This window comes from Cottoperca gobio, chromosome 10 (genome assembly GCF_900634415.1).
Source record: "Cottoperca gobio chromosome 10, fCotGob3.1, whole genome shotgun sequence".
Taxonomy (NCBI): domain Eukaryota; kingdom Metazoa; phylum Chordata; class Actinopteri; order Perciformes; family Bovichtidae; genus Cottoperca; species Cottoperca gobio.
This window is the reverse complement of record NC_041364.1, coordinates 27,062,520-27,088,513: the sequence shown is the minus strand read 5'-3', so window position 1 is coordinate 27,088,513 and position 25,994 is coordinate 27,062,520. Positions and strand designations below refer to the sequence as shown.

The following is a 25,994-nucleotide window of genomic DNA, read 5'->3' as shown; positions in this document are numbered from 1 at the left end:
TAATTAAGGGTAAAACTTCTTTAAACAGTTTAGTTGGAATCGGGTCTAAAAGACAGGTTGATGGCTTAGACGATGAGATTGTTGAAGTTAGTTGGTTAAGGTTGATTGGAGTAAAACAGTCTAGATATATTTCAGGAGTTACAGATGTTTTTAAAATTCCGGAGGTTGAAGTTAAGTCATTACTAATTGAGGTCAGGAGGAGATTAATTTTATCTCTAATAATTATAATTTTATCGTTAAAGAAGCTCATGAAGTCGTCACTACTGAGAGATATAGGAATAGAAGGCTCTGTAGAGCTGTGGCTCTCTGTCAGCCTGGCTACAGTGCTGAAAGGAAACCTGGGGTTGTTCTTATTTTCTTCTATTAAGGAAGAGTAATAAGCTGCTCTGGCATTACGGAGAGCCTTCTTAAACGTTTTAAGATTATCTAACCAGACTAAACGAGATTCTTCCAATTTAGTGGAACGCCATTTACTTTCAAGATTTCTCGACTTTTGTTTTAGTTTGCGGATTTGTAAATTAAGTCATGGAGCTTTCTTTTTCTGTTTTATGATCTTCTTCTTTAGAGGAGCGACAGAGTCGAGTGTTATTCGCAGTGAGGCTGCAGCGCTATCAACAAGATGATTAATTTGGGAGGGACTAAAGTTAGCATTGGAGTCCTCCATTATATTGATATTGAGTCCTGGTATTGAATTAAGTGCTGATGGAATCACTTCCTTAAATGTAGTCACAGCACTTTCAGATAAACATCGAGCCTAGGATATTTTGCCTACTGGCTTGTAGTCCAGTAACAGGCCTTCAAAAGTTATTAAAACATGGTCTGATAAAACAGGATTACGTGGACACACTGATAAACTTTCAATTTCAACACCATATCCCAGAACAAGGTCCAGAGTGAGGTTTAAACAGTGAGTTGGTTCATGTACATTTTGACTGAACCCAATTGAATCTAATATTGAGATAAATGCATTATTAAGGCTGTCACTATCAACATCTACATGAATATTAAAGTCACCTACAATAATTACTTTATCTGTTTTAAGGACTAAACTTGATAAAAATTCTGAGAATTCAGATAGAAATTCAGAATATGGACCAGGAGGGCGGTACACAGTAACAAATAAAACTGGCTTTATTGTTTTCCATGTTGGGTTTGAGATCGTAAGAACAAGGCTTTCAAAAGAGTTATAGTTTAGTTTAGGCTTAGGATTAATCAAGAGGTTTGAGTCAAATATGGCCGCAACTCCACCTCCTCGGCCAGTACCTCGAGGAATGTGAGTATTAATATGACCAGGTGGAGTGGATTCATTTAGACTGACATATTCTTCATGTCTCAGCCAGGTTTCAGTGAGACAAAATAAATCAATCTTATTATCTGATATTAAATCATTTACCAATCCAGCTTTCGTTGATAAAGATCTGATGTTTAAGAGCCCACATTTCATTTTTCGATTTAGTTGCACTTTTGCAGCGGTGGTGTTTATTTTAATTAGGTTTTAATGTCTAACTCCTCTTCTGTTAACCATAGATTTGATTAATTTCAGTGGTCGTGGGGCAGACACAGTCACTATGGGGATTTGAGTGGGTGACTGCCCGGAAAGAAGCACAGAAAAGTGTGTAAGACTGCAACTCTTTCTCCTGGTCTCAACTCTGGGTTGTCATGGATTAGGTCCACTAATAAACTTTGTAATATTATTGGATATGAGATCTGCTCTACCCAAAGTAGGATGGATTCCGTCACTCCTAATCAGACCAGGTTTTCCCCAGAAAGTCCGCCAATTGTCTACGAAGCCCACATCATTATCTGGACACCACCATGAGAGCCAGCGACGGAATGATGACATGCGGCTAAACATGTCATCATTCAAAAGATTTAGCAGAGGACCAGAGAAAACTACGGAGTCCGACATTGTTTTGACAAATGTACACACCGACTCCACATTAACTTCAGTACACTCCGATTGACGCAATCGCGTGTCATTACCGCCGACGCCAAACAAATAATAAATATAATTCTGTTCTTTGTATGTTGCACTTACATTATTATCTTATTTGTAGCTAATGGTTGAATCCCTATTCTATTGTTTCTGTATGTTGCACTTTTGTTTGGCTTATTTGAAGCTAGTGTTCTGCACTTAAATGATTTCACCTATTTGAAGCCAATGTACTTGCAAGATTCTTGCTGTTCGGAGTTGTATCCTCATGATTGTTTGCACTTATTGTAAGTTGCTTTGGACAAAAGCGTCAGCTAAATGAACTGTAATGCAATGTAATGTTCCTGTTGTTTCTGTATCTTGTTTATTCCACAGGAATATTGATCATGAAATCCAAAAGTTGTGCACTTCATTTCCCGTCCTTTGCTTTTGATCAGTGTCTTTTGTTGAAAGTGTTCAAATTTGGCAATGTTTGTGTACTAAGACGGTGAAATCTATGAAACGTGATTCCTTTTACAATGTCTGGCGCTATTTTGATATGACTTTTCATAAAGTCTTTGATCAGTTCAGGTCGTTTTTTCCATATTTTTTATGTCTGTTGAAATATTGATCGATGAAGGCTTGAAGGTTTGCTATTTCTTTCACCATGGTATTGAGCTGATCTGCGTTTATGTTATTAGTTGGTATGTGTGTGTTTCTCAATCAGCCATTTTCTCAATCAGATGTTATTTATGTTACAGTACAGTGCACCTTCACATTTTGCACTTGAGCCGAGTTGACGCGCTGCAAAACTTGAACGCTTGAAAAATTAACTCTTCTGGAGACCTGAATCACTGGATAAGAAAAAAAAAGCAAACTACTAGAGAAATGACTGTTAACAGCACACCAATCATAGAGAAACACCTGCTGATTTGAGGACAGTGTGACTCCTGATCATCAATAAACCTTAAAACTTTGGAAGCTTCGTTAGGAACTATCAGGAAACAACGTCAAGAACTAGTCACAGCAAACGGCAGGAAATATTAGGAGTCAACATCAGGAACTTTTAGGGAAGCATCAGGCACCAGTTCCTTTCAAAATTACCATTCTAAATATCTTGTTTCATGTTGCTCATGCTTCCTTTCCATAAAGTCTCATAATAAAATCATCTTGTCACAAAATAGAAGACAAAGTATTCTCAGTTTTATTCCAGCTCTTATTTGTTATTGTTTATGACATCCAGACAATTACAAAGATACTTGAAGAGAAAAGAAAACAAAGAAGCAAAATGTCATAGCCACTGAAGATGGCTAAGTCTGTATCATCATCAGTTGCAATAAACACTTTTTAAAGTATTATATATGTAGGAATATTATGGCCTATAGCGAAAGGCAGCCAGTGTTGGACATGCTTCCTATCAAGACAAGGCAAGTGACATTTACTTAAGGATCTTTTAGTATCTACAGAAAGGAAGCACAAGATAATCCATTTATACTAAAAACAAGACCAACTAGATTTTGAATCTAATTATCAGATTATTACACTTGGGCACACACGTGTAGTTTTTGCAGTGTGGGTAATGTAGTCATAATGTCATCACAGATGTAATGGTTGCGGTGTAGTTTGCAGAGTGCACACTCCTGAAAAATAAAACTCTGTACTCTACCTGCTCAGGTACTCTGTACTCTACCTGCTCAGGTACTCTGTAGTACTCAGTACTCTACCTGCTCAGATAATCTGCACTCTACCTACTTAGGTACTCTGTATACTACCTGCTCAATGACTGCAGATGAATGCTACTGATGCTGCATGTCTGCTGGATGTTGAAATTGGCAACTGTTTACCAACACACGTCGCCATAACTTTATAAGGTCATAAGCCAGTGTTGTGTTCACAGCCTGTTTCTCGAAGCTTCAGAAGGAAGCTTCATCTGTGTCCTACCTGAATGAGACAGTTCCACCACCTAGAAATGCCACTTTGTAGGAAGCTTCCTTAAATTTGGGACTTTTCCTATCAAAGAGAAATAATTAGGATCTTCAGAGGTGATTTGTGTCACCTGAAAGCACTCCATGTGAGAACAGAGAAAGGGAAGATCAATAATAGAGATAGGGATCAAACCTGTTAACATTGACAGTGATGATACTCTTGACAGGTATGCTCTTAGGACCAGGAGCAGGACGGAAGATTGGCTCTTGAATAGTTGGTTTGGAACGGCAAATGATACGGATGTACGGATCAAGAGAATGTAAGGGATAAGTGTCAAAAGTCCCTACTTTCATACCTCCAATCCAACACAAGATACGGTCACATAAACACCCAGATACATTGTTAAAATATAAAACAGACATATCACTGGTCAATGTTCAGGAATGGTCACTGTTGGGTTTTGAGGCCCAAAGGGCGCTGAGATAGTCTTTCAATTGAATCCAGTAAACTTCTAGTTGATCAAGATACTTATTTATTTAAAGTGATGATGACAGCAATGTCAAAAAATACCCTCAGCCGAGGACACTTTCACACACCAAGTCCACAGTCCGAATCAATAAAGAGCCAGTTAGCTGTCTGTTGGTACAAGTGAAAGTGTTACAAAAACATCATAAACATTTTGCTATATTCTCTACAGAAGGGTGTCGTCGTCCCTCATTGGTCCATGTTGGCGCGGTTATGCCCCTTGGTGGGCCGTCTTGTAGGTGGCGAGATGGAGGTGGACCTGAAACTCTTTGAAGAGAACCTACAGTGCTTCATTCATAACTAATATAGTGCTCATTATACATTTGTGCAGAAATACATGTTGTGCAATAATACATTTTGATTGAGGTGGACGAGTACATGTGATAATCATTAAATGTGACACAATACAATCAGGAGTTTATTTACTTCTCAAATTCCCTCCGTACACACCATTTATGGTGTGTATATCATTCAGTAAATATAAAGCACCAATTGGTGCAAGAATACAGCATATGGTATGAAATAATACATTCTTAGTTGTTTGGTTTTTATTTCAATCAAAAACGTACCAGAATTAGACAACAATGACTATAAAATAGGGAATACCTCAATCAAATAACGTACCTGAATTTAGAGAACAATGACTATGACTAAATAAGTATAAAAATACCTTCGGTAATGTCACTTTGTCTTTGATAAAAAATACCTTTAGTAGCAGCCTTGTCTTTAACAGCTTTGTATTCTAGTATAAAAATCTCTTTTAGCTTCACCTTTTATTCCAGTGTAAAAATCCCTTTTAGCTTCATTTTTTATAAACTGTAAATTATAGACTGTAAATTTCAGCACACTTATAACATCAATAAAAAACAGTAGAAAAACAGTAGAAAAACAGTAGAAAAACAGTAGAAAAACAGTAAATCTCAGTATACCTGGAACATCAGTAAAAGACTGTAAATATAGGTAACTTGCAATGTCTATGTAAGACTGAGGTAGCTGTATTAAACTGTACCTACAGTGTGAGACTAACTACAGTAAAATCAGTAGCTGAGGCATGGCAGGAGTGATCATTTAGTGGAATTTATTCACACGAAAACATCTACCTGCAGGCTTTGTCTTTCCTCCTCTAAGAGGAACTCGTCTTCTCCGTGCATCAAAAACTGACCTGCTTCAGCTCTCTCTTTGGTCAGGGCGGTGGTGATTAGCTTAGTGGTTAGGGTGCGGATGCATGGGATGCAGCAACATCCACACAGGATTAGTATACCTATCGTTATCGGTATGATCAACAGAACGCTCAACACCATCATCTTATACTGACCAAACCAACGCTCCATGGAGCTTGTAAAGTAATTCTTTACCCCACTATTTGAGGCTAGCTCTTTGCTGAGTGCGGTGAGTCCTTCCAAGGCTTTGGTAATGGATCCATCAGGGGCTGTGTTATTTGGGATGAAAGTACAACACATAGATCCAAACAATTTGCAGACACCCCCTGTTTCAGCCAACAACATGTCTAATGCAATTCTGTTCTGATATGTCATCAGGCTAGTCTGCCCTAATTGCTCATGCACTCCAGTCAAAGCATCTACGGTGTTGTTTGCTAATCTCTGCTGGTTGTAATAAAGGTAATTAATCCAAGCTACATTTTTGTTGGCAGTCACTCAAACGAAAATGGACTCAAAACCCGCTGCAATTTCATTTCTAGCTTTGAATTCGTCAGGGACACCACGTGGTACTCCTATGGAGTCCATGTAAATTGTGGAGCAATTAAAATAAAAGGACAATTTATCCTCTGGTGCTGATTCTAGATTCACAAATCGATTAGTCAGTACTGTTTTGTTCCAGCAGGTTCAAATCTTGACTAACTTCTGCTAAACAGCGAGAAGGCGCCAGTGCAGGTACACAATGTGTGAGGTGGTGCCAATTAGCTCCTGTTTTACCTTTTACCCGGAGCGCGTGTGAAGTACGTTCTGTCACCTCCCACGGTCCAGTCCACCTAGGTTCAGACCACTTTCTTTTGTGGACCTTGACCCTTACCCAATCACCTGGTCCAACAGGAGTCTCTGGTGGTTCGTCAGGTTTTTCTGCTGCTGCTTCCACCTGTGTAGACAAAACTTCGATAATTTTAGCCAAAGCCTTGACATATTCATCTGCCTCAATCTGCCATAGATCTAATACAGGACCGTGCCCTCCTTCGCGTGGAGGGCCAGGCATTGGTCTACCGGTTAACAGTTCATGTGGAGACAAATGTGTTTGACTGCTTTGTGAGGATCTCATTGACATGAGTGCCAAAGGTAGGGCATCTACCCACTTTAACTTGTTACCATAACATGCTTTAGCAAGTTTTCTTTTGAGTGTTTGATTAGCTCGTTCTACCAAACCCTGTGATGCCGGATGATATACTGACCCAAATTTGTGTGTTATGCCAAAATACTTTTCTACTTCTTCAAGCTTATGGCTCGTGAAGTGTGTCCCATTATCTGATCGTATGCAACGTGGAACTCCATACCTTGGTATGAGTTCATTTTTTAACCATTTGATTACAGAATTGGCATCTTCTTTTTTGCAGGGAATTGCTTCAATCCACTTAGTGAAACGATCGACCATTACCAAAACATATCTGTACCCTCTTACCACATTTTCTGCTCCCATGTCTGTATAGTCAATACATATCTCTTTGAATGGTGCATCTGGCACTGGAAAACGACCCATAGGACACTTGTATGTTCTTTTATTGTTAAATTTACAACAGGTATCACATTCTGTTACAAAGTTTTCAACCATCTCTTTCATAAATGGGTGCCACCATTCTACCTCTATGTCCCTTGTTGTTCTTAGTTTTCCAACATGCGTGGGGCCATGGGCTTGTTTGATCAACAGGTGACATAGTTTAGCTGGTGCCACGAGTCTGCCATCATGAGCTCTCCAGATTCCTTCAGTCTTGGTGGCTCCCTTATGAGCCCATTGATTATGCTCATAGACTCCTGCTTGTGCTTGCATTTCTTTGATGCTCTCCAAAGTGAGTTGCTCTTGATTTTCACTGTTCAAACAAATCATTTGCTGAGTGTAGCCGCCTGCTACTTTAGCTGCCTTGTCTGCTGCATCATTTCCTTTTGCCACTGCTGTATCAGTTTTCTGATGACCTTTGCATTTCATTATAGCAACATGTGATGGCAGCAGTGCCGCTTTCAGTAGGGCTCTTAATGCTTCAGCATGTTTGACAGGATTTTTGGATGAAGTCAGGAAACCTCTTCTCATCCACTGGGGGCCGTCAATATGGACAGCGCCATATGCATAAGCAGAGTCTGTGTATACATTTATTCTCTGGCCTTCTTCCGTGTTTCAATGCTTGTGTTAACGCGACTATTTCTGCAAGTTGTGCAGAGGCTGGCTGTGGAATGATGTGTGCTTCCAAAGTTTGTGTGTTTTCTCCACTTTGTTGCACTACAGCATAGGAAGCTACATTTCCTTCATCTCCTTTGTAGCAGCAGCCATCACTGTATAGAATTTTATCTGGATTATTCAATGGTTCGGTTTCCAAATCTGATCTAATTTTAAGATCTTGTTGTGAGACAAATGCACAGTCATGTGGGTCATGGTTTTCTGAATTCAGTCCTGTTGCCATGTTGATTGTCCCTGCCACATATGTGATGTGGGGCTTAGTTAGTGTTTCTTCTATCTTTACTTTTCTAACTGGAGAAAAAGTGAACGCTTGTGAGTTTAGAAACGCCACTACACCATGTGTAGTGTTTACTTTGAGAGGGTGGCACATCACCACGTGTGCAGTCTTTTGAATTGTCTTTGCTAGAGCAGCCAGGTGTCTTGTACAACCTGTTTGTCCTTGTTCAACATTGTCCAATTTTGAGCTGTGGTACATCAGTACATGTCTTTCTCCCCCTTTTTTCTGAAACAGGACTCCATTTACCATCCCTCCTGTTTCAGAAACATCCAAATGAAAATCATCATTGTAGTCTGGGGAGCATAGATGTGCAGCTTGTCCCAAGGCTTGTTTAGTCTTAGTGAAAGCTTCTTTGCCTTCTGTAGTCCAGATGAGCTCAGCAGGGAGGTTTCTGTTTCCTGCTTCTGAGAGCATGTCTCTGAGTGGTTGAGTCAGATTTCCATAATCTGGTACATGAGTCCTACTGTAACCCGTCAATCCAAGAAATGCCAACATGTGTTGTACTGTCTTTGGTTTTCCATGTGATAGGATTGAGGTCCTTTGTGCATTGGTTAGAGTCAGGCTGTTTGCAGAAATGAGTCTTCCCAAGAAAGTGACTGATCTTCTTGCAACTTGAGTTTTTTCTTTCTTGACTTTGTATCCTGCTTCTGCAAGTAGTGTAAGGAGATTTGCTGTGGCTTCCAGGCAGGATTCAGCACTAGTGCCTGCGAGCAGCAAATCATCAACGTACTGTATCAGAGTTACACCTGGTGGCAGTTGTAAGCTGCTTAAGTCTTTTTTCAGAGCTTGATTGAACAGTCCTGGGCTGTCTTTGTAGCCTTGTGGCATTCTGTTGTAGGTGTATTTCTGTCCTTTATATGTGAAAGAAAATATGTCTTGTACTTCAGGGTCCAATGGTAGACAAAAGAAAGCATTAGCCAGATCTATGACTGTGAAGTATTTGTGTTCAGGATTGAGATTTTGAAGTGCCACATATGGGTCTGGAACAGGTATATTTTGTGACACCGTAGCAGAGTTGATTTTTCTTAGATCATGAACCATTCTCCAGCCTTTGTTGCCAGCTTTTGGGACTGGTAAAATGGGTGTGTTCCAGATGGAGTTTGAGTGTCTGATTACGCCAGCTTCTAGGAGTCCATTGATTGTTGCTCCTATTCCTTCAACCTGCTCTCTTTTTAGGTTATATTGCGGTAACCAACATGATGATTGTTCTGTTTTGAGAGTCACTGAGACCTCATGATGAGGCACAAAACCTACATCATAGTCTCCAGTTGTCCACAAATATGATGGGATATCTTTGAGTGTTTCTTCTGTGTCAGGATGGTTGGTGTGTTCTCTTCCATGGTCTCTTTCCAATTCTTGTTCTTCCAAGATGCCAACATCCATACTGTGGTGAGTGATTTTCCACATAGTCTCATCTTCTGCTCTCCATACGCAGGCAATATTGGTTGGGAGCCAGTTGATTGACATGGCTCTCTTTATCATGGGACCTAAGGACCTTGCTTCAGATCCTACTGCCAATGCCAGTGTGATATGTGGCACTGCTTCAGCTGATAATGCATACCATTGCAGTTGTTCTTTAGTGAGAGCACAGAATGCAGCTACACCTTGAGGTCCCACGTAGATGTCCTTGACTTCTATTTGCTCCTTTGTCATGTTTCTTTCTTCCTCCCAGGCTTGTTGATACTCTTCGTCAGGTTGACGCAAGTAGTTATAGGTGCAGTGTAAAGGATCAAGTGGAGGTCCATATGGAGCTAATGTGTTGATCCAAGGCTTCCATTCCATGTAAGTCTTCTGGACTCCTGGAGTGTCTTGACCTTCTGTCAACAGGCGGCTCCAATACACTGTTGTGGTAGTTTCTTCAATGTCTTGGGTAGGGCTTGATGTCATCACCAAGATCCTTTGATCTGTTTGATACTGTCCATGCAGAGGTATTTGTCCAGGAAACTGTAGAGTCAGTCCATCACTGGAACATAGAATTCGTGCTCCAGTTTTAACCAGCAGGTCTCTACCCATCAGGTTTACAGGACACTTTGGGGAGAAGAGGAAAGGGTGTAGCAGGGATTGTCTACCAAGTACAGTGACCAATGGCATGGTATACTTTTGTTCTTCTGTTCTTCCCGAGTATCCAACGGTTCGAAGGGTCTTTGTAGAGAGAGGTGGTGTTTTTCCTTTCAAGGAAGTTATACAGGACGCTGTTGCTCCTGTGTCCACCATCAGTTCCATTTTTTCTCCTTCTATCGTACAGGTGACCATTGGTTCATTCTGAGCTGGAATAGCTTCACCTGCAGTTGGATCCTCTGGGCATCTTCATTGTGAGGAACCATCCCATTCCTGGGAATGTTCCCATGCAGCGAGTGGCATTTTGGGAGGATTTCTTCCTCTTCCTCTACCAAAACTTTGCTGTCCTCTCCCTCCTGCAGGACCGTGCTGTCCTCTTCCTCCTCTTCCATAGGTGGGATGTCCTCCTCCTCTACTGTTAGGGAATCCTCCTCTTCCTTGATAGGAGTTTCCTCCTTGGTAGGGGTTTCCTCCTCCTTGTTGCCCATACTGGTGGCAATCTTTGACCCAGTGAGATGCGCTTCCACAATTAAAGCATCCCTGTGGCGGAGCTCTTTCATAATTTCTGTAGCGATTGTTACCCCCTCTCCATGCTCCTCTGTTTGGTACTTGCCATGGAGGTCCATTCTGAGGAACTTGTTGCTGTGTATGAGTCTGTATTGTTGTTTCTGGGAATTCTCCAGTATCGTACTGTCCCATTAACATCTGTCTCTTATCTTTCTTATTTCTTGAAGCCTCAGTGTCTTTCTCAGCCATTTGAGCCTTTGCCAATCTTCTGGTGATTGTCAGATGTTCTTCTTCCTTCTGCACTTCTGTCTGCCTGTGTTGCTCGTCATGATGCACAAGGTGCTCTCTCCAAAGTGCATTAGACATTGAGTCTAGTCCCACCACACTCTTCAGACAGTTTTGGACATGAGTAGATAGAGCCTTTATCACTGCATGTCTCCAGAACATGGTACATGATGGAGAGAGGTCATGTCTTTCTCCAGTGCTGTCTAACCAGACGCCTTCGCTTCTTTTCAGGAAAGCATGCATGTCTTCATCATTTCCTTTCTTTAGGCCTGTCACTGCTGTTATGCTGCGGGTGGTGGGAAAAGCGTCTCTCATAGCATCCCAGTAATGATTCCTGTGAGGATTGAAGGATTTTTCATCGTCCTCGTTATTGCATCCAGCGATGAGATCCATGTCTAGCATCGTCTTTTTTCCTTCCAGTCTGCCCATGAGAGTCCTCAAGTCTCCCACACACACACGATCTCCTGCTGTGTATTTCTCAAATTCATTAATCCATTTCTGTGCTCCTGAGGTGAGGGGAGGCAATTTGGCCGCCAAACTCTCCAAATCACGATGACTCCAGGCGTGGTATATCATGGGTCCTCCTGGTGTTGCCATGAGTGGCATCTGTTGTGCTGCTCTTTGCTCTTCCATCTTATTTCTGGTCCTAGTTGAAATTGACTGTTCTTTCATCTTCAGTCGTCCTTTTACAAAGTATGTCTTGAAGTCACTCTTTTCTTCTGGGGAAATCGTGCTGAGACTCCTTTCAGAATTCCTTGAGCTTCTTTCAGCTTGTTCAAATTCTTCTTCATCCTCATCAGTTTTATCTTCTTCATACTCAGGTCCCTCCTTGCTTGTTGCTTCTTCCTCCAGTTTTTCCAGGCTGTCATAGCCCGTTCTTTGGCGTGTAACTGAGTATGAATCTGGGGTGCGTAGTACCTCTTTATGTGGATTTGGAGCAGGGCGAGCAACAAAATGAGAGGGAGAGTGGGCGTTGAGTAGCTTTTCCTCTAATTTTACCTCGAGTAGTTGGACATGTTTCATCAGGTGCTCTAGTCGTTTCTCTGTTTCTCCCTCCTCTACTTTCAGACATCCTCCCTTTATGCCCATCATGGGTGCCTGTATTGGAGTGGGATTAACAGGATTTTGACTGGGTGCATATGCTGGAGGGGCGGAGACTTGTGTCAAATCTGGGTAGAGTTGAGATGTAGGCTGGACAGGTGTAGTTTCTTCATGTTTGGTGCCTTTTTCTTCTTCTTTTGCTTCCCTGATTACACAAATTGTCTCAGGTGCGGTCTGAGGTATGTTCTTGAAGAGTAGAAGGAGATGCATAGCTCTGGATTTTCTGTTTGCAGCTTTCAATGCGGCTTTCTTTACAGCTCCAAATCTTCGTTTTTCTCCTGTCTTCTCCCATGCTGTCATCTTTTGTTGATATTCGCCATTTTCAAATTCGTAAACTGCCCTTCTTTGGTCCTCACTTGGACCTGGTTGATCATCAGTTGGAAACAATCCTCTTTCTTGCCATGCGAGTAGTAGCTTTTCTGTCTTTGCTCGAACCTTCTTTCTTTCACTCGGTTTGGTGCAGGCATCCAATCGTTGGTACATTTGTTCTTTGTACTGTGCTGTGGACACAACCTTGACTTGCTTTGAGCTTTCAGATGGATCCATCATGTTGAAAATTTGAAATTCCTCAAATGTTGTTCAGTCAGTGGAGATACTCAAAATTCAAATAAATTGAGCGCAAAATGAAAATAAAAATTAGAAATAAAAAATGTTTAAAGTTCAAAAATTAATTGAGCGAGAAATAAAATTAAAAGCAAAAAATGTTTATGTTTTAAATCTAAAATAGAAATGAAATTAAAAATGTTTTATGTTTAAATCTGAAATAGAAAATAAAAATTGGAAGTGTAAAATTCCTAAGTTTAAATCTGGAATCAGAAATAAAAAGGAAACATGTAAATCAAAACCATAAAATGTAAATCTGAAATATAAGTATAATCAAAGGTAAATCAAAGGCAGGACTTATTCAAACTTTTTCTCTAATGGGCAATTCGTGACAATTATTATAATTATAACTCTTAGTAGTTATTTGAATTTGGGTGTAAATTCAATTTTGTCCACCAGATGGAGGCATATGTCCACAACAAGAGGGTCAAAGTTCAACTTGAGTGAGGTCAATGGTACCGGAAACCAAAAAAATACTTTTTAACCTACGGAAATATAAAAACAGGAAATGGACTACAAGTCGAATCAATGAAACTACAAATTCTTTTTCACTCCTTGTGGAGGATTTACAGAATTACAGAAACAGGAAATGGACTACAAGTCAAGTCAATGAAACTACAAATTTTCTTGCGGCTTTGTCCCTTTGGAACTCCTGGTGGAGAACTTACTGTATTACAAAAACAGGAAATGGAATCGAATCAATGGAGCTACTGTTACAGCGCGCACACTCCGTGTAGAAGTACATTCCCTGGAGCCGAAGCCTTGTATTCGTTACTTTTTATCAATACACAAACTCTTCGTTGTAATGCCCAACCCCAAATGTTATCAGCGTGAGACTCAAGGTTCTGTTTGTTCCGAGGTGCTTTCGAAAGTCGAACAACTTCTTGGCGTTTGTATACGCTCGAGTTGCCGGCCCTGTTAAACACTCGTACCAACTAGTTCCTTCTGGTGAGACTTTTTTCAACTTTTAATAACCCCAACACCTTCCCGTGATTCCCCTTTATCTATCGATAGTCAAACAGTCAGTTTGCACGGTTAAATTTTCCGCTACAAACGTAAATGTAACCCCAAACAAGCGTTAGCTCCACGTTAGCTTCAGGCGGGCGCCTGGAGCTGTATAGACGTTAGCTCTAAAATAGCTTGACTTTGACGCCTCAATTCATTCACTTACAAACAACATTGCTTTTCAACAACTCACACACACATTCATCAACATATAGTTTCCAAACCACACTGCATTGATACTCGTTCTATGCCGTTATTATTGGAATAAATAGGGTTTTTATAGCCCCCGCTAGGATTAAATAGGGTTTTGATTAGCCCCCGCTAGGATTAAATAGGGTTTTGATTAGCCCCCGCTAAAGAGAAGGTCACTCTTCTCTCACACAGCCGAATTCCGTGATCTTTTAAACCACTTCAAAATGCTTACTTACTTTAAACTATGTGTCTATGGTCGTCTACGGAAGATGAATAAATATATAGTGAGACAATGGGGAATTCGTCAACCTCCTCCACGCAGTCACATCAAAATATTCACTGTTAAGGCTTTCTCTTTTTAACCAGAACAGGCCGCGTTGGCCTTTTCCTCCTGCAGACACCACCAGTCACTCAGACTGCGCTTTCTAACCCAAAGACTTGATATTTTAACTTTACACTATCAAATCGAGCGCTACTCGAAAACCTTATTTCTTAACCTTATTTCTTACACCGGTGTCACTTTTTAAAACCTTTTCTGTGCACAGTTTCATATGGTATTTTTCAAAACTTTGTCACCATCACTTCATCAATATGCAAACAGCATGGATAGTATATTTTATGAGACAGCGTTCAGAGTGTGTTCTTTGACATTTACAAGTACTATTGTTCTACAATAAACTATTGCAATTTCGTTTGTAACAGGTTTGCTCACCTTATCGTTTGTCAGGCCTGTTGTAAATGTCATTGAACGCACTCCTTCTCTTCCAGTCGCCCTCGTGTCCAGAACTTTCAGATCATCACGTCGGGGTCACCAGGTTTTGTTGGGTTTTGAGGCCCAAAGGGCGCTGAGATAGTCTTTCAATTGAATCCAGTAAACTTCTAGTTGATCAAGATACTTATTTATTTAAAGTGATGATGACAGCAATGTCAAAAAATACCCTCAGCCGAGGACACTTTCACACACCAAGTCCACAGTCCGAATCAATAAAGAGCCAGTTAGCTGTCTGTTGGTACAAGTGAAAGTGTTACAAAAACATCATAATCATTTTGCTATATTCTCTACAGAAGGGTGTCGTCGTCCCTCATTGGTCCATGTTGGCGCGGTTATGCCCCTTGGTGGGTCGTCTTGTAGGTGGCGAGATGGAGGTGGACCTGAAACTCTTTGAAGAGAACCTACAGTGCTTCATTCATAACTAATATAGTGCTCATTATACATTTGTGCAGAAATACATGTTGTGCAATAATACATTTAGATTGAGGTGGACGAGTACATGTGATAATCATTAAATGTGACAATACAATCAAGAGTTTATTTACTTCTCATCACCAATTGATTTTTAACTCAGATATTTCCCTCTCACCCTGATGTGGTAGAGCAGTGGTGGGTTAACCTTTTTGTTCAGGAACGAGGGCTTGAAGGGGATTGATGAGATCTTCTGTGCAGCTAGGAGGGGCTTGTATGATGGTGGGAGTGGCTGCCTGGTGGCCGGGTTTGTCACGGAGCCCGGCCAGGCACAGCCCGAAGAAGCTACGTGGTGCCTCCGATCCATCCATCCTGTGGGCCCACCACTCATGGGAGAAAACGCTGGGGTCGGGTGGGCTGTCACACTTGTGGTGACGGTCAAGGACCTCGACTTCCCGGAGGACTCCGGAAACAGTTGCAGGGTACCAACGGGTTCGAAGGGCGGCAGCCTATGCCGCGGCAGAAGCAAAGCAGTGGGTGTGGGAGAAGCTATGGAGAAGGACTTTAGGTTGGCACCAAGGTGCTTCTGGAAAACCGTCCCGCACCTCAGGAGGGGGAAGCGGGGAACCATCCAAGCTGTGTACAGCAAGGGTGGGACTCTGCTGTCTTCGACTGAAAAAGTTAACGGGCGGTGGAAGAAGCATTTTGAGGAACTCCTGAATCAGACTAACACGCCCTCTATGGTAGAGGCAGAGCTGGAAGCTGATGGGGGACCATCGTCAATTTCCCTGGTGGAGGTCACTGAGGTAGTCAAACAACTCCACAGTGGCAAGGCCCCAGGGGTTGATGAGATCCGTCCAGAAATGCTGAAGGCTTTGGGTGTGGAGGGGCTATCTTGGTTGACAAGCCTCGTCAACATTGCCCTAAGTGAAGGAGTTCAAGTACCTTGGGGTCTTGTTCGCGAGTGGGGGGACAATGGAGCGAGAGATTGGCCGGAGAATCGGAGCAGCGGGGGCAGTATTACAGTCACTTTACCGCACCGTTGTGACGAAAAGAGAGCTGAGCCAGAAGGAAAAGCTCTCGATTTACTGGGCCATCTTCGTTCCTACCCTCACCTATGGTCATGAAGGTTGGGTCATGACCGAAAGAACGAGCTCGTGGGTACAAGTGGCCGAAATGGGTTTTCTCAGACGGGTGGCTGGCGTTTCTCTTAGAGATAGGATGAGAAGCTCAGCCACCCGTGAGAGACTCAAAGTAGAGCCGCTGATCATTTGCATTGAAAGGAGGCAGTTGAGGTGGTTTGGGCATCTAGTAAGGATGCCACTTGGGCGCCTCCCTAGGGAGTTGTTTCTGGCACGTCCAGCTGGGAGGAGACCCCGGGGAAGACCCAGGACTCGGTGGAGAGATTATATATCCACAGTGGCCTGGGAACGCCTCGGGATCCCCCAGTTGGAGCTGGCGGATGTGGCGCGGAAAATTAAAGTTTGGAGTTCCCTACTGGAGCTGCTGCCTCCGCGACTTGACCCCGGATAAGCGGTAGACGATGGATGGATGGAGCTACTAATTCATAGTCTAGTATATTTTATGACACTATTTTATGAGACTTAATTAACTGGCTATCGTTTTCCTTTGATATAAAGGTGGTTGATTTTATGTAAATCTAAATTGAAGTCATAATAGTTGATAAATTAATTATTATATTTAATATAACAATGAATAATTATATTCAATATAATTATTAATAATTATAAGAAATATAATTATTAATCATTATTCTTAATAATAACTTCTCCATTTCAATGCCTTTTTGAGATACTGCACCTACTTCCTTGTAGTGCCAGTTATTAACTGCATCTACTCCTTTGTAGTGCCAGTTATTAACAAATCCAATCTATCAGTTTATTAATATTAATAGTTGTATTAACATTAAATGATCATTAGTATTTGTTAATAACCAGACATTCTTATATTGAACCCCACCACTCTACCCACTCATCTGTGTCTATCCATGTAATTAATATGTTGAAACAATGCCCAGTGGGAACAGCAAGCTAAACAGGGTATAGCCAAGGTCATATATTAGCCTTTCAAGCTAAAGTCAGTAATGCATGAAAAGAAAAGCACATTAAAAAAAAAAAATTGCTTGTGCACTAGTACTGTAAGAAGTTAATCAGTGAAGTAACTCATAACACAAATGTAGTAAAACTCCTTACAGCAAAGGGAAAGACTTGCTCATGCTTGATAATCAACCTGCCACATTCTTCTCTCACCTGTTTATCGAGCTAACCGGTTGGCTTGTTTACAACCACATCTGATCATTTGATCGTCTGACTACTACTAATGTTTGTGGCCCTGTATGACTTCTTTTTAGAGATGTCACCATGTTACCACATCACAGCAATTTCAGTGCTATTATAACCAAGAGAAATGATGGTCAAAACTAAAAAGGAATATGAGGCCCAAAGGTGTAATACCTTCAGAATGTTCTTATAAATGTTACCTTCAGTACTTCTTTGGCTCTGCTGTAAGGGTCTGAGGCATACAGCTCAATTTTGGACAGTATCACATTGGGATAGCTGCGGGAGATAACATGGTGTTTACTTCAGCTGCACAACATATTGCTAATATAAATGGGCTAGTCATAGGATCATTGTTACAGTTACAATTCATATATTAACATTTGATCAAATATTTGATTACCAGTTTGTAAAAATGCCTTTACACCCTCTAGTATTGTAGTTGTTACAGAGTATAGAGAAAACAATGAGTTTCATTTGCTGTGGTTATGAAAGAGTTCTTGCCATATACCTGTAACCACTGCCTTTCTTTGGAGGTGAGGTGACAACGTCCAGGAGAGCGATGTGCTTTCTGGTTGACTGACAGTGAACTCATGGCTTCAACTGGTCCTGACAGAGTCCCATAGTAACTACCTGAACCACAGCTGGAGGCAGAGACAAAGACAGATGTGAGAGTGCTCATGGTTTTAGAACAGGGCAGGAAAGTACATACGTGTACTGGACAAATTATACATTGTATTTCCTGTGTGTTTGTGTGTGTGTGTTATGTTTGTGTATAATCTCTTACAGCTTCGTGGTCCTGTTACCGGGCAGGAAAGCCTTGCCCAGGTTCTTATTGGCCTGCTGGATGCGATTCTGTCGGACCAGTCTTAGAGGGTCACTCAGTGCTTCATGTTCAAATATCCGTTTGAAGGACTTATCAAAAAAGCCGTTCTGGAGAGCACATCGTTGTTTAGCGATACCCGCCTGCATCTGCCGGCTACGATGGGCTGACTCATTGAATGGACCTGGCTTTCGAAAGGAAGACATCACATATTCACGTCTACCTTGATCTCTCTAGAGTGATGCATCTGTGTCACCAAACATATTAATATGACTTTGCTAGAATGTAGGTAGCGGTGTACAATGTTGCGTCATCATCAAAAGGTTGGTCAGTTCGCCCATTACAGCAAAATCTTATTAAATTGTACTTACTTATCAGATTTGTTGTTCGCCATCTTACATGAAAACTTCATTTTAAAATCTAAGCAGCAGCATGTCTTTCCAGAATCAGTGTGCTAGTTGCTATGGACAATTCATAGACTCACAGTTTGGAACCATGTTCCTCGAAAGCATATGGTCTATGGATTGCTAGATGCCACTAAGGTAACTAAAAAAGATTGGTTTTGTCATTTATAACTGGCTAAAGACTGTCACTTATACTTATATAAGTACATCCATGCATTATCTGTAACTGCTTTTTTTGCAGACAGGGAACACCCTGGGCAAGTCGTCACATATACACAATGGGGTATATCTTTTTTGTGAATTGAATCTCTCTGTTGAATTGATCTTTATTACATTTTTTTATTAATCTGGCAGATGCATAGATACTATGCTTACGGTTGTTGGGTGAAGTATACGGATCTCCTACAGAGATGTAGCTCATCTCTTTAAAGAGACCCAGGCACTCCATGTCACTTTTCACATCACACACACACACACACACACACACACACACACACACACACACACACACACACACACACACACACACACACACACACACACACACACACACACACACACACACACAGTGTGCACCTTTCACATATTTTAATTTACAAGAAGAAGTGCCAGTGTACAATCCTGTATTAAAGTTTAGAAAATTGTAAATTTGATAGTAAGGATAATGTAATTATCACATACACACATTATAAACATACACATGTGCATACATATATAGTTTTAAACATACCTGTTGTTGACTTAGAGTAAGGACTGTCTATCTGTCTATCTATCTCTCTATGCATCTATCTGTTTATCTGTCCATCTATCTATCTGTATATCTGTATATCGCTCTGTCTATCTATTTATCTGTCCATCTATCTGTCCATCTGTCTATCTTCTGTGTACAGGTTGGTTACCTTGGAGATGGGGAAGTAAATAAACTGTGTACATTTGCCAAAACAATGTCGGACTCCGTAGTTTTCTCTGGTCCTCTGCCAAATCTTTTGAATGATGACATGTTTAGCCGCATGTCATCATTCCGTCGCTGGCTCTCACGGTGGTGTCCAGATAATGATGTGAGCTTCGTAGACAATTGGCGAACTTTCTGGGGAAAACCTGGTCTGATTAGGAGTGACGGCATCCATCAAATCAAATCAAATTTATTTGTATAGCCCAATATCACAAATTATACATTTGTCTCAGTGTGCTTTACAGACTGTACAGGTTACGACATCCTCTGTCCTTAGACCCTCGCATCGCACAAGGAAAAACTTCCTAAAAGAAACCCCAAAATGAAAGGGGGAAAAATGGAAGAAACCTCAGGGAGAGCAACTGAGGAGGGATCCCTCTCCCAGGACGGACAGACGTGCAATAGATGTCGTGTGTACAGGATAAACAACATAGTACAAATACAACATTTGACAGAAATTCTGAAAAAAATAGTATGTGATTTTTTTACATAATAATAGTTTATTTGAGGTTTTTCAATCTGGATTTAGAGTTCATCATAGCACAGAGACGGCACTGGTGAAAGTTACCAATGACCTTCTAATGGCATCAGACAAAAGACTTGTCTCTGTTCTTGTCTTGTTAGACCTCAGTGCTGCTTTCGACACTATTGATCATGACATTCTACTACAGAGACTGGAACATTGTGTTGGCATAAAAGGAACCGCACTAAGCTGGTTCAGGTCCTATTTATCTGAGCGATCTCAATTTGTACTTGTTAACGATAAATCCTTGGATGTCTAGCAACTTTTTGATGTTAAACACAGACAAAACTGAAGTTATTATACTTGGCCCTAAACGCCACCGAAACGCATTTTCTAATGACATAGAAGCTCTGGATGGCATTAACTTGGCCTCCAGCACCACTGTAAGGAATCTTGCCGTCATCTTTGATCAAGATCTGTCGTTCAACTCCCACATAAAACAAATCTCAAGGACTGCCTTCTTTCATCTACGTAACATTGCAAAAATAAGACACATCCTGTCTCAAAATGATGCAGAAAAACTAGTCCATGCATTTGTTACTTCAAGGCTGGATTACTGCAACTCATTGTTATCAGGTTGTCCCAAAAAGTCGCTTAAGACTCTTCAGTTCATCCAAAATGCAGCGGCACGTGTATTGACAAGAACAAGGAAACGGGATCATATTACTCCTGTATTAGCTGCACTGCACTGGCTCCCGGTAAAATACAGAATTGAATTCAAAATCCTTCTCCTGATTTATGTGAAGTAAATTACTCCTGATTGTATTAATCCACACTGGAAAGACTATCATATGTATTTGTCTACCTCAATCAATATGTACTTCTGCACTATGAATGTATTTCTGCACTACGAATATGTTTCTGCACTACGGAGATATTCAGTTGAGTTCAAGTCCGGGCTCTGGCTGGTCCGCTTAAGGACATTCACAGAGTTCTCCAGAAGCCACTCCTGCGTTATTTTGGCCGTGTGCTTAGGATCGTTCTCCTGTTGGAAAGGTTAGAGAGCGCTCTGGGGCAGGTTTTCATTCAGGAGCTCCCTGTACTTTGCTCCATTCAGCTTTCTGTCGACCCTGACTTGTCTCCCAGTCCCTGCCACTGAATAAAAAAAACACAGCATGATGGTGCCACCACCATGCTTCACTGTTGGGATGGTATTGCACAGCAGTGCATGGTTTCCTCCAGACGTGACGTTTAGAATTGAGGGCAAACAGTTCAATCTTAGTTTCATCAGACCAGAGAATCTTGTTTCTCACAGTCCTCCAAGCGGCTTTCATGTGTTTTGCACTGAGCAGTTGCTTCTGTCTGGCCACTTTGCCATTTTTTTTATACATTTGCAAAAAATTCTAAAAAAACTTCTTCACTTTGTCACATTGTGTGTAGGATGTTAAGATAAATTTTTTTTGGAAAAAGTGAAGGGGTATGAATACTTTCCGGATGCACTGTACGCGTGTATGTATATAAATATATATATTTTTATATATACACACACACACACACACACACACACACACACACACACACACTCTGTTTACTATGTTTATTTTTCTGTACACACGTCATCTATTGCACGTCTGTCCGTCCTGGGAGAGGGATCCATCCTCAGTCTCTCCCTCAGGTTTCTAACATTTCCTCCTTTAATTGTGAGGTTTCTTTTAGGAAGTTTTTCCTTGTGAGGGTCTAAGGACAGAGGGTGTCGTATGCTGTACAGTCTGTAAAGCCCACTGAGACAAATGTGTCATTTGTGATATTGGGCTGTATAAATACATTTGATTTGCCAGTTAATGCATTTTTCTGTGTGGCTACTATTTGTCCTTGTGTTTTCATGTTCCAATGACCAGCTCTGGGTCCCCACGCTGGCTGATATGACTGCCCTAACTGCCATTAAAGATGCTTTTTATCTATATATTGTCTCTCTTGCCACAAGGTGTCAGGCCAGCCTTAGGAATGATAAAATAGCACTCTACTATAAAAATCCCAAATGCTCTCTGCTAGGTATTGAGGAGGACTGCAGTACAGAGAAAGAGAGAAGGAGGTATGATAGAGAAGAGATGGCGAGAAAGTGACAGACAAAGGAGGAGACTCAAACAATAAACACAGTTCCAATGGACAAAGACAGAAGATACAGAGACAGTGGCATAAAAGAGAGAGGACAACTGACAACATGTAGAGAGAGAGGAAGAGAGACATTGTGACAAAGTGTTTGACTCTGTTGGCCAAACATCCTTGGAGAATGGGAGGGCAGCTCAGTAGCAGCAGCTAGGTCACACACACACACACACACACACACACACACACACACACACACACACACACACACACACACACACACACACACAGTATGTAGAGCTATTCCACAGTAATTGATAGGAAAACATGCATGACACTGGAATCAGAAATCTATTATTGAATGATGTCGCTGTGTGTTTATCATACTCTGACATTCAGTATGTGTATTCATTTTTGTATCTGTTTTAATTGCAGAAGAAATTTAGTTAACAGTCTTAACAGACTATGAATGATTGATGATGGATATACGTTAAGTAAATTGTCATCTAAAACCACATTCATATACGTGTAATATTTCACAGACCTAGCCAAAGGCGTGTGGGGGGCATGTTGAGTTGAACCACATTGAAGCCCTTTCAGACAGCATTTACATTTACATGGGGAGGGGGGTATTGAAATATTCACTGCACTCCTCAGTAATTGGTCTGTAATAAACATTCCACTGGGCAAAGACACAAGAGAAAGCCGAAAGAGGGGGAGAGTTGAGGCAAAACATTGTGTTTTGTGTCCAAGTCAAAAAGCATACTCCAGTCAAACTTGCCTGACGATCTCATTTTTTTCTTCTTCTTCAGTATCATAGTAATCCAGTGACCGGTGTCTGTACTCACATGGGTACACCGCAAACAGGAGCTGAGAATGGAACAGAACATTCAGCACACTTTTAATGTAGACTATTTCCAAAATTTTTAACAAATATGGTCTAAAAGAAAGAGTAGAAGCAGCTCCCTGCAGTAGCACATGTTCACAGGGTCCTTTCTGTTTATGGCTGTTGCAATATTGCTTCCCAAACAGGCCTAAATGTTGCATCTTTCCAGATAAAACTTTTCTGACTTTCCTTTATTTTTGCACCACCAGGCCGACAGTTGTGGACACAACGTGTTTAAAAAGAAACGTTGCCAGTAACAGGTGAGCTCTCGATCAACAGCACAATGAGTGCACAGGCTGAACTGACCACAGGTTCATTGACTGAAAGCATGGATCAAGACCAGGAAACAGAGAGTTCAGGAAGGGGTTTTGGTGATTAGCAGGTGAAAAGACATCCAGGTGTCCAAGCTAAATGTAAAGTTTTACGTGTCTAGCTTACTTTTAATCTTTGTTTCATCACCATTGCAGTAAGTCTGTTTGTGCATTTAACAGCTTCTTCAGGTTATCCTGGACATAGTTCTGGTGATGTGGCTCTTCTGTTGAGAGATTATTTTAAAAATAATTTGTGAATTAATTTAAAAGAGTCATTTTATAGAGTATTTTATACGATGAGTGAAAGTGAGGCTCATACTGTTCATTCTTGTGTAATGCCCTGCTTCTGATGACTGATTTCACATTGGCAATCACAACTATCATGACTGTCACAGTGCACTTAAGAAGGATGCCACTCGTCAGGATTTGGCTACTTGGTCCAAGATTTGTGAAGATTATGAGTGAATCCACATTTTGTAAACTGACAAATTACAAAGCAGAGATATTAAGTCAATTCAAAATGAACACATTTCAACATGTCAAAACATCATACCATATAAAGTTACCAGCAAGTAATTGGATCTGTGTTAAGTGCTGGGTATAAAGAGTTGAATCAGTAATTTGAATCGTGTAAATTCTAATACCAGCTTTTCAATTTCCTCCTCTTACTTCTCTCTTCCTCTAAGCTTTACTGACATGCAACACAAAGCAGGAAATCCATTCCCTACTTCATAATCACAGCCACAATCAGTCCTCGTATTCATATTCACAAACAGAGAAATAAAATCAGGTGACTTTAAAATGACAGCATTTAAAAACATGTAACTGAATAATTATAAGTGTTGATGGGAACTACTCACAGGTGTTAGATATCAATCTTAACATGTGGTGCTTTAACTAATTTAACAGTAAGTTAAACATAAGTCACATTATAAATAAGTGCATTTTTCATTGAAACCTAAATAAAAAACTACACTAAAAGAATTAGGGTAGACTTTGTCTACCACTCGTCTAAATGAAAGAAAACTATAGATATATACTATGTACGCATTTTCACACCAGTGTTTCTGTTCATTTTTACTTTATCTCCAGTAATGCCGAAGTCAGATGTTAAAACTGTAACAATACAATCTGAATACAGGAAGTAGAACTCAAAAGCACAACTACTAGTGATGTGTCCTTCCGTGTCGAGGCTTCGAAGCGTGTGTCGAGTATTCGCGGAAGATTTTTGTGAAGCGCGTATCGAGGCTTGTGTTGAACCTGCCGTACCACGTGACTGATTCAGGAACTGGTTGGCGGGTTTGGCGTGAGATTCGGAATATAAGGGGGAGCGAACCGCAATTGATCCCCCTCACAATTTGTGGACTAGGGACTTTGCGTGTTTGTTTTCAATCTATTCAAACTTCTTCTTTTTTTGTGATGGAACCAGCGAGAAAGAAGAGATTTTCCCCTGTCTGGGAACATTTTGAGCTGATCTCTCCTAACAAGGTATGCACCTAGTAATAGTGATGGGCAAATGAAGCTTTTGTGAAGCACTGAACCACTTCAGCCAATTGTTTCTAAAATGGGTTCATTACTCGAAGCTTCAGGTACAGTGACCTCTACTGGCGAAGTGCAAGGCTGCAGTGGATCTGTGTATCTTTGCCTTGAAAATTCTTTGACGCGCACACACACACACACACACACACACACACACACACACACACACACACACACACACACACACACACACACACACACACTCACTAAGACTGAATATCATGTTCTGTTTAAAAATAAAAATGGATGAATGTTTGTATTGTGTTATTGAGAAGAGGGTGTTGGGAAAATATTACAGGGGGTGATTATTTTTTGAGCTTTTTATGCCTTTAATAAAAGGTTCAGTTTAGGATTGGTAAGAGAGAGAGAAAGGGGATGACGTGCAGCAAATGTTCTCAAGTCAGATTCCAAACCCGGGCCGCTGCGGCAAGTCTTTAAACGTGTGTCGCCCGCTCTACCAGCTGAGCTACTGGGGCACCACAAATGGTAATTTTGTGGGATAGTGAACATTCAAAGATTTTTCTTGATGCACATTATTCTTTCAACAGATTTACATTTGGTTTCTTTATTTGCTCAGAAGGAACAGATGATGCTGATAAAAGTTGTTTCGCTAGTTGGCTGGCTCCATGATGATCCAATACAAACGCAATACCAACAACTCAACAGCAACCACGCATGCTACGACAACAACCCACAAATTTGCGATTATAAAGTGTTGAGGCGCTCAAATTCAAAACTGTCTCAACCTGTCAGAATTGAGACGAGGCAGTGCCAGTGAATCACCTGATTGGACCGTGAACCAGTACGGTGATTCATTCAGGCAATGAAGCAGTTACTGCTTCGGACCCCTACATTTCCCTCGGGATGAATAAAGTATCTATCTATCTATCTATCTATCTATCTATCTATCTATCTATCTATCTATCATGTCACATGATTTGAAGCAAGCTTTGAAGCAGTGGTTCTATGGAATTGTAGTTCAGGGTTTGAAGCACGTATTGAAGCTTCAGTATCGCACTGCCATCACTAGATAGTAATAATAACTAGCGTAATATAGGCTACAGTAAATAAATGTGACAACACAGCGTATCCTTTGTTATGTCTTTCTTCTCATTTCTGGTATTTTAAAAGTTGAAGTGTCTGTTGTGTTCAAAATAACTTAGATACAACAATAACATTTCATCAATGCTGACGTAACATAAGCACATTCACATCACAACACTCTCCCCAATTTGTTTCCACT

At 40.9% G+C, this 25,994-nt stretch overlaps 1 protein-coding gene across 1 annotated transcript; it reads right to left on the bottom strand.

Annotated features, from left to right (window-relative positions):
* Nucleotides 1-3,497: 3,497 nt before the first annotated feature.
* Nucleotides 3,498-22,584, bottom strand: cfap96 (cilia and flagella associated protein 96). Its single transcript, XM_029441157.1, is given in 9 exon segments — nt 3,498-3,552; nt 4,031-4,201; nt 15,180-15,355; nt 17,471-17,546; nt 17,779-17,814; nt 17,816-17,911; nt 18,055-18,274; nt 18,870-19,115; nt 22,560-22,584. Coding segments are annotated over 9 exon segments (1,101 nt in total).
* Nucleotides 22,585-25,994: the final 3,410 nt, after the last annotated feature.